Here is a 16,794-nt window from a genome sequence, read left to right on the forward strand (position 1 = left end):
GGGCGCGTCGGGGGGGCGGCGTCAGAGCGGTGCTGTCGGATGTCGACACGTCAGAAGAGGAGGGTGCGGCGGAGGAGGAGGAGGCGGTGGCGGTGGAGGAGGAGAGGGAGGAGGAGACGGTGGGGACGGAGGTGGCCGCCGCGTGGGCGGGCGAGGGGAAGTGGGGCGGTGAGGCAGAGGCCGCGCGGGGCGCCGGCGCAGCTGGCGCGTCCGGCTGCGGCGGCGGCGGCGGCGGTTTGGGCGGCGGCGGCGGCGGCGCGCTGCCCCCGCTGCCGCGCGTCCAGCTGGTCGAGAGCGGCAAGGATTCGCTCTCGGGCGGGTGCGGTGTGGTGGTCATCTCGTACGACCTCGCGGTCCGGCGCGCGGCGGAGCTGCGCGCGGCCGGCTTCGGCGTGGCGATCGCAGACGAGAGCCACGCGCTCAAGGAGCCCGAGTCGCAGCGCTCGAAGGCGCTGCTGCCGCTGCTGGGAGGCGTGCGCAGGCTCGTCCTCGTCTCGGGCACGCCGTCGCCCTCCCGGCCGGCGGAGATCTTCACTCAGGCGAAGCTGCTGCGGCCCGGGATCTTCGGCCGCCGGCAGGACTTCGAGCGGCGGTACGCCGCCGCACACCAGGGGCGGTTCGGCTGGGACGCTAAGGGCGCGAGCCATGTGAAGGAGCTCCACGCCGTGCTGACGCACGCGCTGATGGTGCGACGCACAAAGGCGGAGGTGCAGTCGCAGCTGCCGCCAAAGGTGCGAGAGGTGCTGCTGATCGATGCGCCCGAGGCTGCGCGCGCGTGGGCTCGAGTCGAGGCGGAGCGAGCGGCGGGCCCGGCCAAGGAGCACTCGGCGGAGATGACGCTCGCCTACATGGAGACGGGGCGCGCGAAGGCGGCGGCGGTGGCGGACCACGTCGCGAGGCTGCTTGCCGCGCCGGGGCGGCGCAAGCTGCTGCTCTTTGGCCACCACAAGGCGGTGCTCGACTTGTGGGAGGAGCGGCTGCGCGGCGTGTGCAGCCACGTGCGGATCGACGGCGAGGTGCCGCACGAGGCGCGCGACTACCGCGTGGCGACCTTCCAAGGCGACCCGGCCGTACGGCTGGCGATCCTCTCGATCCGGGTGGCCTCGCATGGCTTCACGCTCACCGCGGCCAGCGTCGTGGTCTTCGGAGAGCTGGCGTGGAACGCGTCCGACCTCGCGCAGGCGGAGGACCGCGCTCACCGCATCTCGCAGCTCGCGGAGCGCGTGCAAGTCTTCTACTGCATCGCGCGCGGCTCCGTCGATGAGGTGATGTGGCGCCTCGTCGAGAAGAAGTTGCAGGTCACCTCGTCGCTGATGTCCGGCGGCCGCGCCGCCGGGTTCGGCTCCGGTGCCTCTGGCCCCGCCGCCGCAGGCTTGCGTGGGGCGGCGCTCTCTGGCCCCGCCGCGGCGGCGGCAGCCAGCGGCGCAAAGCCTTCGTCGCCAGACATCCGCTCCTTCCTGCGGCCAGGTCCCCCCGCAGGCCAGTCTGGCGGCGGAGGCGGCGGAGGCGGCGGCGGGGTCGGCGGTGGCGGTCGCTGCGGCGGTGGCGACGGGGGCGGCTATGGAGGCTATGGAGGCTATGGAGGCTATGGAGGCTATGGAGGCGGCGGCGATTGCGGTGGAGGCGGCGGCGGCGGCGATTGCGGCGGCGGCGGCGGCGGCGGCGGCGGCGGCGGCGGCGGCGGCGGCGGCGGCGGCGGCGGAGGGCAGGCATCAACTCGGCCTGCGGGCGCATCTGGCATCGCCGGCCTTCCGCGTCGGCCCGATGGCCCGCTCAGCCCTGGCGACGGCTCTGGCGCGTGCCTTGCCGTGCCGTCAGCAGCGGCGGGCGAGGCTTCTGTTGCCGGGCAGGCCAGCGGGGAGGCATTGCCAAGCCGCTCTGGGCGCGGCGGAGGCGGGTTGTATGGCGGGCCTGGCTACCCCCGGTCCGCGACGGGGAAGCGGCTCAGGCCGGAGCGGCAGGACTTGTTTGAGTGAGAGGTGTGGGGATTTGCCGCAACGGCGCTAGAGATGGCGCGGCTGAACGGGTACCGCGCGTACGACGCACAGTTTGGTCAGTCGAGTGAAACGGCAGCTTCGGCCTGGGGAGCAACCCCGGGTCACGGGCGAACACAAGTCCGCCGACCGTACGGTTGTGTACACCGCTTCATAGCTTCATAGCTTCAATGGACTCCGCTGGCATCAACCCGATGAGGCGCGAAAGCCGAAACTAAGGTGATGCTCCTACATCCCCACCGAAACGCATTGTCCATTGATACACAATTGTGGCGGTAGGGACGTCCGCCGCAATTCGGACAATGCTCTTTCCCACGCCCGCCACATGACGCCCACCGCCGGCGCCGCGTTGGGCGGCGCGCGCCGACGCCGACCATCACCACCGACCGACGGCTCGCACGGCCGTGCGGTGAGCAAAAATTTGGGTCGCTGCGCGCCTGCCGGATGCTCTGCGACGTCTGGACGCTCGCCAGAAACGCCAGGAAGCTTGCCTTCCACCCCTGGGCCCGAGGGCGAACGGCAGTGGTCGGCAGCCTCTGCGACGCTCCGATCGGCTCCTCGACCTCATCGCCTGCGACGAGCCAGCATGGCTCGTCGCTCGACGGCAGCCTGCTCAGTATGCTCTTGGCATTCTGTACAGCCTCGCCAGGCTCTCTGAGACGGCCTGCAGGGCCGGCGCGGACCGCCTCGGGCGCGATGGCCCTCCTCAGTACCTACCCCTTCGATGCCTGTCGGCTCTCCAATCGCGTCGCCGGCGGCAGGCCCGCATGGCGCGCTGCTCGATGGCAGCTTGCTCAGTACGCCTTGGACAGTGACTTCTGCCTCGCTGCTCTTACTGCAGCCGCCTCCGGGGCCGGCGCCAGCCGCCTCGCTTCGCCAGTGCTGTCTACGCCTGCGACACGCGTGTCGGTTCGCCGCCCGCGTCGCCCGCGGCGGGCCCGCATGGCGCGCCGCTCGTCGGGAGCGTTCCCAGCAGGCTGTGCAGGGCAGTCTGCCTCACTCAGGGCGCCGCCGCCGCTGCGCGGGGCCGCCACCGGCGCTGCTGCCGTGAACAATGCCGACGTGTATGTCACCATCGCCTCTCTTCGTCGCCGATCTCGCCGACGCCGCTCGCCGCTCGCCGCCGCCCTGCCTTGCCCTGCCCTGCCCTCGCACAAACAATGAAACAAACCAACACAGACACACACACAAACAGACACACACACTCACAACTCCTTGCTCCCGCGCCCTCCCGCCTCACGCCCTGCGCCTCACGCCGCGCGTCCCACGCACGCCCCGTCCCCCGCGCCCCCACGCCCCTCACCTCGCGCCTCACGCCTCCCTCCCCACCCTCTCAGGCATTTCTTCTCCCTGCTGCTCGCCGACTCCTCCTCCCCCCGCACGACCGACGACTACCCGTCCTTCAGCGACTCCTCCCTCCTCGGCGCCAACGCCCACTACCCGTTCGGCCCGGTGAGGGGCAGGAGCGGAGCCATTCCAACGGCTGGGAAAATTTCTGAACGGCCGTGCATGCGCCTGCATGCCGGACAACTAAGAAGGTCCCTCGCTCCTGCTCCTCTCTCGGAAGACGTGCGCCGGCCTGGGGGATTCGCTTGCGATCCCGCTCCAGCCAGAGGCCGCGTGAGGCGTGTGGGACGGTGCACGCTGGGGCTTGGCCCCAAGTGCACTGGCCTCGCGTCTCGAGGGGAGGGCGGCTCGTAACTGAGGTTCGCCGTCAGAGACAGTCGTCCTCGCTCCCCTCCTCGGCCATTCCAACGGCCAGGCCGCTCGCTTAAGGCTGATTGGCTAGACGAGCGGTCTACCTCCAATGGGGCTGTCTGGGAACGCGTGGAACCTGCCCGCCTCGGTGGGAGGTGGTTTGGCGCCGACGGACCGCCCTCTCCACCACCCTCGCCCAAGGGATCTACAATGCTGTCTCAAGGTCCGACCTGCTGCCTTCGGGTCGCAGTCTTCTGATAAACGCAGTATGGAAGATACAAAGAGACGGAGGAGCAACGAGCGCCCTGGCGTGAGCCAAACAGTCGCACGTTTCTGGCAGGTTGAGTGCTGTGTGAGCTCTGTGTCTTGATTTGCCAACAATATACCTACGAGTGCGAGCCCTGCTTCACAGCGCGGACACAACATATTTGCGTGCGTCCGTGTCTCGCCGACGACGCATTGCTGGCGGCAATGTGACTGGACTCGCCGTGCGCGCCCAGCTAACCCTAGCCACCAGCCTGCGCCATACCCAGGTACGGTCGCACCTGTCTCTCCACCTATCATCCCAACTCCTCGGGCGACCGCGCGGCTGCGCTACTCACAGGCAGTCTCCCTGCCTCAGCTGTTACACAGGCACCACCCACCGACCAGTCTCGACGACGAGCCGCGGCAGGGCTCGCTGCGCCGCTGCACAGCTTTACGCCACAACACAACATATCAACCAACGTAACCTCCCCCTTAGTGACCCACCCTTGCGGGCTCAGTTGCCGCATTAGGAGCCTTCGCACCGCGAGTGGGCTCAGGTGAGATCCACGGAGAGAGAGGTTCCATACACAGCCGCACTCTACACACCTTACCCCCTCTACTCGGGCGGCATCGTGGTGAGACCCTGGGCAGTCAGAGAGGCTGACAGTAAGTGGCGGGCTGAGAACTCGGGCCTCTCCCGACCCGCCATCGCTGCCTAAGGGAGGATCCTATCGGCCACTAGACCATGACAGATCAGAGGCGCACACGCCCTGTCCCAGCTCCCCCACTCCTCACACTGGGTTTGCAGTGCGCGGCCTCGCCACCTCCCTACCAGGGCAAACCCCCTCTCTCCCCCTAGGTGCTGCACTTGACGTCCATAGAAGGCGCGCGGCAGAGGCGGGAGGGAGGCGGGGAGAATCTAGCTCGCTCTGGCAGGGAGGCAAGGGTGTGATAGAGTGTTTGGGTGAGAACAGGCGGAGTGTGTGTGCCTGTACGCGATTGGGAGAGCACTTGTGACAAGGCATGGTTAGGCGAGTGGCAGTCGCTAGTGCGGACTTGCTAAGTCGTGTGTGCTCCCTTTTGCTGGCTAAGACTGGAACAAATCGTCTTGTGAGTGCCGTAGACAGTCGTGGCTCCACCGTTTGGCGGGCCGCCGTCGCCAAAACGTGTCCAGGCTCTCGTCAAAAGTGTGAGAACAACCAGGCCGAAAAAAAGAACACACGCTCGTGGCACGTGTCCATTGTCTCGGCTCATCGCGTCTCGAGCCGTGTCGGTATCTATTGCAACACATCCGTTCCGGCCTCAGTCCGGCTGAAGAAAGCCTACGGCGGAGAGCAGTAGCGCCAACGACACTGCGAGCGCCGCCTCGGTGCGGCCTCGCCTCGTGGCGGCGGCTGCGACGGCGCCGATAGCCAGGGCGAGGTAGAGCGCCTCGATTGCGACGGCGCGCCGCCAGATCGCCAGCATGCGGTCCGTGTGGGCGCCGCTATCGTTGGCGCGCGGGAAGGGCGTGCGCGGCACGGGCACGCCGAGAAAGGCGCACAGCGGCGCCCAACCGTCCGAGGCGCGAAAGACAAGCAACCGCTCCGGCGGCACCGCCGCGGCGACCCGCGCATTCCACGCCTCGAAGCGGGTGGCGAGCGCACGCGTGTCACGCAGCTCTCCAGACATTACGCCGCCGTCAGAGTCCTCAAAAAAGTGGGCGCGGTAGGCGCGGCCGAGCCTGCGGGCGGCCGAGCGGAAAGGCGCAAGCAGAGCCGAGCGCTCGGCGCTGTACTCGCTCCAAATGGTCGTGGCAACAGATCGCGCCCAGTCGTGCGGGTCGCGCACGGTCAGGATCACCTTGGCGTCTGGAAAGCTCGCGAGCAACCACTGGTACGCAACCGACGCGGGGAAGTCGACGCTGCAGCCGAAGCCGCTGAGGAGCCCGCGCCAGTCGGCCCGCTCCGGCTCCTCCAGCGCGCGAGCCCACGGCCGCTCGCGTACCATCTTCGCCACCGCAGCCATGCTGTGGCACGGTCCAAACCCAAGCCGCTCGAGGGCCATGCTGAGCGAGGTCGTGCCTGTGCGGCCGCAGCCCGCGCCAATGACCTGGAGCTCCGCCGGCCGCTTCCGCGGCCTGGCGCGGTGGCGACCGCTCCGGGCGGAGCTGTTCGGCAGGGCGTCGAATCTCGCAGCATGGATCTTTTGCGCCATGCCGTCACCCGAAGAGCAGCTTTGAACCCGCCACTCTGACTCGACAGCGAGACGGCGAGTGGCGTCGAAAAAGTGGCTGCGCAGGCCAGTCAGTGGCAGGCCGCGCCGGCGCCCCAGCGTAGAGCCCCAGTACCCGGGTACGGAGTCGGCTCGACACTACTCGCATAATGTGGGTAAACGAAAAAAGTAGCGCGCAATTCGTCTACGTACGGCTTAGTGTGTGGTTGGGGTGGCCTCAGGCATCCCCAAGGGAGCCTCTGCGGTGCCACATAAGCAGCTTAGTGATTGTCGAGACTTTAAGGGATTCGTTTGAAGATCTCGCAAACAAGACAGACCACTACTATGGGTCACCAGTAAACGAAAATTCGACTTTGAGGGATAATATCTCAACAGACTGGGTGAGAGCATAGCATTATTATTGCATATTAGGCCGCATAAGGTCAGACTTGACCCCACAAGCATCCAGAACCCGATGCTCCGGCTCGACTGTGCCGGCACACTGCCTCCTCGCGCACGCGGCTAGCAGGCCGTTGCGGCCCGTGGTGCACCAGAGAGAGAGGTCGACGCGTTGCCCCCGCTGGCGACCCCGCGCGGCTCAGGCCGGCCAGAAGGTGTGTGGTGACGGCACCGTGGCAGGAGTGCGGAGATGAGCTCGCCGAACGCGAGCAGCAGATGGCCAAAGTGTGCCAGCGCGAGAGCCTCGCGAGCGGGCGCAGAAGGAGCTCGCCGTGACACGATGCCGGGCGGTGGTGGTGCTCTGGCGACTGTGCACAGTGGGCAAAGTCAGGCTGCAACAGGGCAGCACGATGGTAGTGCCCTGCTGCAGCCTGGCCTGACATGCACAGGGCGAACAGAGACACTACTATCGTCTGGCGCTCGTCACCGAATCTGGGCGAACTTCGACCGCCGCCACAGCTGGCCACGAGCACGCAGCGACAAAATGCTGACTGTACGGAAGTTGAGGCTGGTCGAGAGGAAGAGGCTGCCGTGCGAGCCGGCAGCTGGCTGGCTCGGGCGGACTGACTCCGGCGTGTTTTTTCGGCTTCTTCTTTCATAGTAGCGTATACGCTACTTTCGTTTACCCACATTCTGCGAGTAGCCGTGAATCACCTACAGTGGGTTAAATAACGCGACGGCCCTCAGCGGAGCTGGGAATAGGACCGCCGCAAGCGGCGTGGCGTGGAGCGGTTGAGCATCCCTCCGGGGGCCCCTCTGCGCCGGGGAGGCGTTGTTGGAGGCTAGGACGCAAGCGTCCGTCGCCCTTTTCAAACTCGGGGCCCTCTCCGCTACGCTCCGACCCGAATTTGGAGGGCCATGAAGTTTAAGGTGTTGCTGCGCAAAAGGGGTGGCGGCGCGGCGGCGCCGAAAAGAAGCACTCACTTGACAAGAGGTAAGTAAGTCATAATGTTAATGGGACACCAATCCTCACTCCTCACACTCCATGCACTGTAGAGAGGAATGAGCGGCCACGGTAGGCACCACAGCTGGTACTGGCGCGTTGAGCACGGCTCGCGCGATGCGGTCCACTCGTGACTCTCCGTTCGGATCGAAGCTCGGCAAGATCACGTGCTGATGCAGCTCAGAGATGCGCTCACTGGCATGTTGACGAGAAGAGCGTTCTCCAGAGCATTGCATCCACTTTGCGTATGTAATCCCTTGCTCCGTCTCGCCGCCTGGCACTGGTCGAAAGCCAAGTACGGTCATGGTTGCGCGCCCGAGCTGCCAATGATCACAGCAGTATCCCGGCGCAGCAAAGGCCCAGGAGGGCTGGTCGGTGGTAGCAGAGCGCATCTCAAGCCCGCAGCAGCGGGTGGGGCCATACCTAGGTTGCCAGGAAGTGGAGGGCCGCAGAGGGTTCCGCCGCGCCATCTCTTCCTGCAGGGATCGCTCGGCGTCCCTCCACATCGATGGCGGCCCCTCTGCGGCCCGACGGCAGCAATCGTGGACGTAGTTATCATAGGTGAGGTGCTCGAGGATAGCCATCTCGGGATGGTAGTGGTGCTTGCACAGTGCGCCTTGCCGCTGGTTGAGGTCGACGAGCGCCTTGAGAATGTGGTGTTTGGTCCGCCCGTCATTCGTGCAGAGGTACGGCAACGCAAAGTTTGGTGGTAGCACACACGTGTCGCAGCCGCCCAGGGGCCGGTGCCCAATCCACTGGTTTCGCTGCGGGCACCACCACGGCGTTTCGATGCTGTGGTGGCTGTTGAAAAGATAATTGTTCAAGAAGTTCGAACTTGATCCACCCGTCGAAAAGAATGCCTCACCCCATCGGCCGTTCCAGCCATGCCAGTTGGCACGCTGTCGCTCGAGGGGCATGCCACCGACGAGGTTGAGCTCGTTGCCGAGGTACTGTGCCCGCTCTTTGTCGAATCGCCGCTCGCCGAGGCCTGCCAGCTGCATGTGGGAAATGAGGGCCAGATTGCACTCGACGTGTCGCGAGTCAGACTCCTTTGCAAAGCCAGGTGGGGCGTAGAAGACGGAACGCCACCACAGCCGGCGCCCGTGCATTTGCAACCGTGACTCCATGATGGCGAGCACGCGCCGAATCAGCAACCACGGAGGAAGTAGCCCCTCACTCCCTCGTCCACCCATACCCTCTAGCCGCCAATCTGCAAAGATTGAATTGGGTTCGAGAGTTTGATCGCAGGTCAATGCCTTTGTGTCATCCCACCGCGAGCGAAGCCAGTTCCATTCTCGAGAGAGTCCGCTTGCATCATCCTCTGCTGACGACTGCACCTGAATCTCTAGCCACCTTGACGGGTCGCCCTCGAAGACTTCAGCTTTGAGGTACGCTGGCCAGTCAAGCTTGGGGCCGTTCCACACAGCATAGAAGGGCTCTGCTTTGCCATGCTCGCCGTCCCAATCCTGGCGTGCCGCCTCCGCCTCTGCGTCGTACATGATCCCGCTGGATCTTCCTGACTCAAAGCGGCTCTTGACGTCTTCGAGATGTGGCACAGGTAGGCTGATGGGTGGCAAACGCGGCAATGAAGGCAGAGCTGCTGCGTCCCTTGCATCTGCCTCGCCACGTCCGTCGCACAAGTGGATGAGCCGGCAATCCGACGGGCTCGTGTGAGGCTCGAAAATTGGCTGCTCGCAGTGCGGGCCGTGGCACTGGAAATTGTGCAACCATTCAGGGCTGTCAACAATCATACGTGCACCGTCCTCCCCCGCCAATTTATACGCCACCCCCCAGAGTTGCGGGCACATCTGCAGCTGCTCATGTCGGCGCCGCTCAAAGCCCAATACCATCGGCTTAAAGGGAACGAGCCCATCGGCGCCCACTGCTCCCAACAGAGTTGCCGCCATTGCGCCTGCGCGTGACTCGAGGATCGAAGCCTGCGCCTCTTCGTGGGGCAACAGCGCCGTGGAAGCCGCGTTGGTGGCAGCACGACTAGCAGCAGCTGCATCACGATAGCTGTCACGGTGGCCTTGGCGATCCGTCTCCTGCTGCTGCCGTCTAGGGTACGATACTTCCGGGCCGGTGTGCGGGGAGCGAACCTTAACGACCGCCCAGAAGCTTTCTGAGCGAACCAATCGGGCCAGGATCATCAGCATATGTCCCCTCCACAACATCGTGGGCGTTTGAGCGGTATTTGAGGAGCACCGCGACTCTGAAGTTCGGCCGGGTGGTCTGCAGACCCCCCCCCCCGGAGCAGCAGAGGCTCCGTGGGGTCGAAAAGTCGACGCTGGGAGTCGCACTCGTCAAACCGTCGCAACACCACGCGGTACGCACATACCGCCCACATCCCCTCCACCGCTGAGAAGGCGCAGATCGACCGCCGGGCCGCGTAGCCGTCGTTAAGGAGCGGTTTTTGGAGCCGTACGAAGAGGTCCCAGACGGGCGAAGATGCGGTTTTTCGACGACCACACGCGATGTGGTATCTGGTTTTTGCTAAAAACGGGCCGCCTAGTGCAGCATCACTAGTACAACACGCAACCACACTGAAAGCTCCACACTAGCCGGTATAGGCGAGCGCCGACGGCGTCACGGTCGCCGGAGTGGACGCACTGCACACACACTGTGACCGCGTCGTGGGTGTGACAGTGCGCGACACAACCGTCGGCGCCGCGCTATCGCGGCGCCCCGCAGTCTACACGCCTCAGGCACACCCCTGAACGCGCCATGGGCGCGCAGATACACCGCAGCGCCGTGGAGAATCCACACCTGGCCGGTCCCGAGCCCCGTCCTGGGCCTCCAGGCGGCCGAAGATCGGCGTTCGGGCGGGATGAACTTGTCGGAAATGGAGCAAACTTGGCGCGGCTCGTCGCTCGCGGTACCGGGTGAGCCTGGATAGGGCAAAATCTGGGGTGAATACGAGGGACAGAGGTCGCAAGTTTGTCGCGCAAGTTTGCGCGGCGTGGCGCTGCCCCGCTGCCGAGGGCGCCACCAACCCGTGGCGGCGGCATTTCCAGCCCAAATTGGGCGTTCCGTGCGCCTTGCCGGCGAGAGTGGACGGGCTGTGCATCGTGGGGGGGGGGTGAGTGGGAGGGAGGTGGTCGTGTGCCTACTTTGTCGGCCGCGCGCGAGGAAAATACTGGGTGTGAGGCGCGCAGGAGGCGAGGGTGGGCGCGCCGGCGGTCGAGCCACCGAACAATTCGACGTGGCGCAGCTCCGCGCCGGCGGGCACGACCGAGCAGATGATGTCGGCGGCGGTCACGCGACGAGGGAGAGCCGCAGGAGCCCTCTGTGGAGCAGGCGCGCGAAAGCAGCGATGAGTGGCGCTTCGATCAGCCACCTGTGGGCGGTCATCGGGGTGACGTCACACCTCAGCGAGCTGGATCCGGGAAGGGCATGGGGTCACGCGGGCCCTGTCTGCAGCAGCAGTGCTAACTAAAACGACAAAATTCCGGATGGACCGGAGAGTGTCTACTCTTTCGGCGCACCGTGCTCGGGCCCCTCGAAAAGCTGGCTGGTGGTCGCGCGCGGCGCGTCAGCGCGGCTGCGACTGGTTGGGCACCTCGGCTGGGTCCATCAGCAAGAGGCCCGCCCCGTCGGGCGGCCCCGGGAGCGCATGATGCCCCTCCGAGAGGCGCTGACGCCCCGCCGAGATCGCGCTGGTTTGGCACGAAAAACACGAGGCGCCAAGGGGGGGGGGTCAAGTATCGTACCCTAGATGCGCGCTCTCGCGCCGGGCCTGCGCACGTCGTTCATTCTTGCCTGTCCAGCCGTCCCACATGTCCTTCATTTTCTTGAATGACGTATACTCCTGGTCCCAGGTCGGCTCGCCGGAAATCTGCAGGTACCAGCAGTAGGGCGCCGTGCCGGGCCCTCGCTCTTTGCAGTGGCGCAGGCTGGGGTACGGGTGCTGCGCAGCGTTGTCCTTGGTGATGCGCGGCCACGTACGGCCAGTATTGTCGACCATCACCGGCTCCCCGCTCATGCTCGATGAGAGAGGGGAGTGGCGCAAAAAGCCGTCGGTCGTCCCCCCAAAAGGACGGATTAGGGACGCATCCTTTCTGCATGCACGGGCGCCGTGTTGAACGTGGGACGAGAAGTTTGCGTCGCCGAACGAAAATCCGACGATATGCACGAATTTTAATTATATTTTTTTCGTGTGGGGGTTGATGGCCCGCCGCAGTCGAAAAAAATTTAGGGTCGGGGTTCCCCTATGCCAAAGAACTCTGAGAGGATTTCGGCGGCCGGCGCGCCGAGGCACAGCGGTTCGCGCTGCCTGCCGAAAGCCCCTATTGTCGGGGGGTGCGCGGCGGAAAGATTTTTAGTTTTAGTTTTTCCATCCCGCTCCCCTGTCCCTGACGGTCTCTCTTTCGCTAGGGGATCAGAACTTTCGGGGATTCGGTTGGGCGCGATTTCTTTTAAAGGCTATCGCGCGATACACACAATTAAGAAAAGCCTTTGCGATTCGAAGCCCGCCTGCAAGTTCTGCACGTGGAACGGGTATGTTCCACGCCCGGCCAGTGCACGATCCGAACGCTACCGCGTTATAATGTGGTAAGCTAAAACGCGTCCAAGTGCTCCAAGTGCGTCGTGTTTACGTCCTGAGACTCCTGTCTCAGCTCTCACCCGCCGAAGAGGCTCGCGAGCAGCCAAACCGGCAGAGACGGCTCGGCAGCCTTCAGCGTGAAAGTCGCGCCGACATTGTACTCGAGATTCACGACGGCGTGCGGCGCATACGGCGGCACGTAGACCGCCTCGCCCGCTCTCTGGACAAAGAGCGCGAGGCGCGGCACCGCAAGCAGCGTCGGGAGCTCGGAGCGGAGCCAGCGATGCGTCGACATGTTGGAGACGCGGCCGTACGTGAACCGGCGGAGCGGGCCGCCGCTCGACGAGCGCGGCGCGACCAGCCACAGCTTGGCACCCGCCGCGAGGTAGTTGAGGGCGCCGGCGTGCCAATGAAGGTACGACCCGGTGAGTGCGGCGCCCGCATAGAGCCGAGCCACGGTGAGGTCTCTCTCCGCGAGCGATCCCAGCCGCGCGAGCGACGGCAGGGGCAGGTCCCTCGCCAAGAGCCTATGGCGCACACGCACTTGTCGCGGTGTGTGCCCGCTTCGTACTGCGGCCCAGCTGCGGGTCTCGCCTCCACGAGTCGCGTCCTCCCGGACTGCTTGCACCTACGCGGCAGCCGTGGCGCGACCAGCTCTTCGACGTGGGCGACGGGTGCGTGCACGAGCTGCTGCCGGCTACATGCTGTGGACGCTGCGCAGCCTCCCGTTCTTTCCGTTGCTCGCACGGCAGGCTGTGGATGCCGCCGGCTACATGCTGTGGATGCCGCCGGCTACATGTGGATGCCGGCTAGATGTCGGCTACGTCTCGCCATGTGCGTCTGGCCCGCTCTGGGCTCTGAGTGCTCTTTCTCTCGGTAGATTTGGGAGCTCCACCGGGCATCGCTTCGTGAAAGAGGTAGGAGTAGTCGTGCCGCGACGGCCACCGGCAGGGCGCACGCCGGCTGCGCTCGAGCAGAGCGGAAAGCTGCCGACCGCCATGCACGCAGCCTCCGACGGTCGACGCGGGCGAGTGAGCCACCTCGAGGCAGTCGTGCGCGGCGAGCGCACGGCCTAGGTAGACTGGGTCGCGCCAGCGTGTCAGCGCCGGCGAGACGCCAAGCAGCGGCGAGCGGAAGAGGACGGCGGGCCGGTCGTGCCGCGAGTACTCGGTTAGCCTCGACGAGTCGCAACTGCGCGTCGAAGGGCACACCACGAGGCCATCGCCGACCAGGACGCTCCCGCCCAGCGAACCGGATGCCGGACTACCCCCCAGCGCGCGAGCGAGCAGCGCCGCAATCTTGCTGTCGACGAGCGACGATGGTGTGGCATTCGCGGCCTCAGGCATGTCAGGAGAGGCCTGGCAGTGGCCTGGGGAGCCAGGCAAGCCTGGCAGGGTTCTGGCTCCTTCCCAGTAGGGGGCCTGGTCGCGCCAAAGTGGCAGCGACGCGCTGCGGCAGCCTGCTCACTACACCCTGAACAGTATCTTCTGGCTCGCTGCTTTTACTGCAGCCGCCTCCGAGGCCGGCGCTGGCTGCCTCACCTCGCCAGTGCTGTCCAAGCCTGTGAGAGGCGTGTCGGCTCGCCGCCCGCGTCGCCCGCGGCGGGCGCGCGTGGCGTGCCGCTCGTCGGGAGTGCCCAGCAGGCTGTGCAGGGTAGTCTGCCTCACTCAAAGCGCCGCGGCGCGGGGCCGCCGTCGGCGCTGCGCCGCGAACGCTGCCGCTGTGTGCGTCACCATCGCGTCACCACTGTGTCCTCGCTGCGTCGTCGACGCCGCTCGCCGCTCGCCGCTGCCCTGCCCTTCCCTTCCACGTATTATTAATTGCTTGAGGGACAAGTCCTCACCTAATTATTCATCGCCCGAGGTGGCACGTTCTCAATTATTTATTAATTGGTCGAGGCTCTTCACACGTCGTTCCTTCACAGGTGACAAGTCCTCACCTAACTAATTGCTCGAGGCTATTCACACGTCGGCCCTTAACAGATGACAGGTCCTCACTTATTTATTAATTGGTCGAGGCTCTTCACACGTCGGTCCTTCATGGAGGACACGTCCTCACTTATTTGTTAATTGGTCGAGGCTCTTCACACGTCGGTCCTTCACAGTAACACAGATGAAAGTTCGGGGCACTTCACGCGTCGGCACCTCACAGTTGACACGTCCTCATCTAACTATTAATTGTAATCCCGGGTAATCTAGGGTGATGCATCTCGGGTCGTCTCGGGTAATCTCGGGTAATCTCGGGTCATCTCGGGTCATCTCGGGTCATCTCGGGTCATCTCGGGTCATCTCGCACGGTTGCCCGCCCGAGCGCCTAACCACACGTCTGCCCGCCGCTGCGCCCCTACGTACTACTTTTCTGACGTATTCGCCCCCGTTGCATTCCGAATTTCCGTACATACCTCTGACGTATTCGCCACCCCCCTTGTATTTCGTATCTCCGTACGGACTTCTGACGTCGATTCGCCACCCACCTTGTATTCCGTAAGTATTCTCGGAGCGGAAGCTTCGTGCAGGACTGACGAGGGGGGCAACTCGAGTCTACTCTCAACATGACGCTCTAAGACCAGACAGGCCAGAGCGCGCGAGGTGGGTCACTTGGGGCTACGGCCCTCACTCCGAAATAGGTGCGACGCAGTGCTGAGCACGGTACGTGGCGATGCGAGGCGGTGGCGTGGCGTGCCATCAGGCAAACACACACACACACACACACACACACACACACACACACACACACACACACACACACACACACACACACACACACAAACACACACGCTATTAATAATCGGGTAATAATTATTAATTATTAATCATCGGGCGGGGGCGCGGCGCGGCGGCGAGCGGCGCGAGGCGGCGGCGCGGCGAGGCAGCGGGCGACGCAGTGCGGGGCGGCGCGGCGGCGGGTGGTATAATTGTTTATTACTTCATTAATAATGAATTAATAATTGTCGGGCGGCGGCGCGGCGCGGCGACGGGCGGCGCGAGGCGGCGGCGCGGCGCGGCGGCGCGGCGCGGCGGCGGGCGACGCAGGGCGGGGCGGCGCGACCAACTGCACTGACGTGGTCTCTGGCCATGGAAGCGGTGCATTGGTCGCGTCGCCCATGTCCCGACCAACACCCCGACCGGCAACGACGGAGAATGCACTCCGTGCCGGCGATAGACAAGCGTCGGTTTGACCAAGTTGATAAATTTCCTTGCCACCCGAAAGGATGCTACAAAAGCGAGCGTTTGGCCGACTTCTTTCGAAGCTCGCCATCGCTGCCGCCGCCATCGCCGCCCCCCAAGCCCCCCAAGGCAGTGGATGGGGCAGATTGCTATCAAAATGACTACTGCGAGAGTGGCTATTGCATGGGTTCCTATTTTGGCACTGGTACCTGCACCGCCAAGAATGGCCCGAATCAAGTGTGCCCTGATCAGAGTGGTTCAGATTCCGACTCAGGGTGTACGACCGGCATTTGCTGCGACATACGCGGATCAACGGATTACTGCTCCGATGCCTCAGGGAAATGCCCAGAAGGGGCCGACTGCTGGTCAAACGAAATATGCCAGAGTGGCCATATCAACATGGTATACGGTTATTGCAGTTGGGTGGCTGGCCTTGGTACCTGTCGAGAGCTAAAGGATATTCAAGAATCTTGTGGCACTGTCGGTGGTGGCGACCAAGAGTGTTATAGTGGGCAGTGCACATGCAACAAATGCGTCGAATCGGACGGCCTGATGTATCCGGGTGGGCCCTGTCGCGTGAACAGCCAGTGCCATAGCTCATACTTCTGGATTTACCGCTGGCTCGGTGTGCTCGGGGGCGTGCGAATATAAGCTTGCCAATGGCATATCGTGCAACCGGGTTCGCTATGGGCACGACCAATGCCAATCCGGTTGGTGCTACTGTTGGTTGGGTTCTTGCAGTTGCCGTGCCCAGTGAGTTGCCGTGATTGATGAGCTGAAGGGCCAGCCTTAAGGCGTGATGATGTACACTCGCTTGTGGGAAGGCGCACGCATGGCGTCGTGTTGCATACTCATCCCACTAGACGAGGACACGCAGGCATGTGCGAGCTTCCCAGCAGGCACATGACATGACCACTGACAGCTCTTTGTCACGCGAGCACCGACACGCTCCGCTGCGCCACCGATGTGCTCTGCCGCTTCTTGGCTCGTGGAGCCGGGGGGTTAGAGCGACAGACGCTTAGTATGCCGCGACGCCGCGGCAATAGATCGCTGCGGCCAGTCCGATGCGCGCGCACACTTGCGCACATGAACATGAACATGGCGTGGGACGCACGAGCCTCGCTCGTGCGTGTCTGTAAGTGTGCAGACATCGTAAGTTGGGCTGTACCCTCGTTCAAAGTTCGAGCTCTTTTGGCCGAATTCCGCGTAGTTATGCTCACACGTTGTCTCGCGGCGTGGCGGTTAGGAGGGTGAAGGGGTAAGGGGCTGTGTGGGGCAGAATCTACATCTGACTACTCCATCTAGCCTGGGGGGTCGGAGGAGGGGGGGGCACGGAAGGGGTAAGATATGGGTGAAGCCAGCGCCGAGTTCGGCGATTGAGCGCCTCCCTCTCTCTCCGGCTGCGCGCCCGACCGGTGCGGCCTCCGAGTCGGCGTCTAGCGCGCGCGATAAGGTTTTTGCTCGCCTTCCCTGGGACCCCGTGTTGCATGTCACTCGGTCATCACTGTGCGATTTCGGGGCCCGGGGTTGTGCGTTTACGTGAAGCCAGCT

The 16,794-nt window shown here is 64.4% G+C and overlaps 4 protein-coding genes across 4 annotated transcripts in view; 2 read left to right on the forward strand and 2 right to left on the reverse strand.

Annotated features, from left to right (window-relative positions):
* EMIHUDRAFT_60882 (hypothetical protein) overlaps positions 1-1,322 on the forward strand; it is a gene marked incomplete at both ends in the record, with an annotated part of 1,909 nt that extends 587 nt beyond the window's left edge. The window contains one exon of the mRNA XM_005793820.1: positions 285-1,322. Within this exon, the coding sequence (XP_005793877.1) occupies positions 285-1,322 (1,038 nt within the window). The remainder of the gene's footprint in view (positions 1-284) is intronic.
* A 4,101-nt stretch (positions 1,323-5,423) lies between these two features.
* Positions 5,424-6,035, reverse strand: EMIHUDRAFT_56556 (hypothetical protein; the record flags this gene model as incomplete). Its single annotated transcript, XM_005793821.1, has 1 exon — positions 5,424-6,035. A coding segment is annotated over one exon (612 nt), but the record flags the coding sequence as incomplete, so codon positions are not given.
* Positions 6,036-10,027: 3,992 nt separating this feature from the next.
* Positions 10,028-11,161, forward strand: EMIHUDRAFT_349048 (hypothetical protein). The gene is made up of 3 exons (XM_005793822.1): positions 10,028-10,421; positions 10,708-10,870; positions 11,019-11,161. Exons 1-2 carry the CDS (start codon positions 10,361-10,363, stop codon positions 10,848-10,850), a joined length of 204 nt encoding a protein of 67 aa, XP_005793879.1. The 5' UTR covers positions 10,028-10,360; the 3' UTR covers positions 10,851-10,870; positions 11,019-11,161.
* Positions 11,162-12,152: 991 nt separating this feature from the next.
* EMIHUDRAFT_193712 (hypothetical protein) lies at positions 12,153-13,422 on the reverse strand (the record flags this gene model as incomplete). Its single annotated transcript, XM_005793823.1, has 3 exons — positions 12,153-12,603; positions 12,824-12,845; positions 12,972-13,422. The coding sequence occupies 3 exons, from the start codon at positions 13,420-13,422 to the stop codon at positions 12,153-12,155; spliced, it is 924 nt and encodes a 307-aa protein (XP_005793880.1).
* Positions 13,423-16,794: the final 3,372 nt, after the last annotated feature.

Source organism: Emiliania huxleyi, assembly GCF_000372725.1.
Source record: "Emiliania huxleyi CCMP1516 unplaced genomic scaffold EMIHUscaffold_1, whole genome shotgun sequence".
Classification (NCBI taxonomy): domain Eukaryota; phylum Haptophyta; order Isochrysidales; family Noelaerhabdaceae; genus Emiliania; species Emiliania huxleyi.

Excerpts from the sequence above, each read along its gene's own strand:
- EMIHUDRAFT_349048 (XM_005793822.1), top strand. The coding sequence starts at position 10,361 with ATGAACTTGTCGGAAATGGAGCAAACTTGGCGCGGCTCGTCGCTCGCG. Across the intron at positions 10,422-10,707 it reads GCTCGCGGTACCGGGTGAGC|CGGCGGTCGAGCCACCGAAC; the intron begins CTGGATAGGGCA and ends GGGTGGGCGCGC.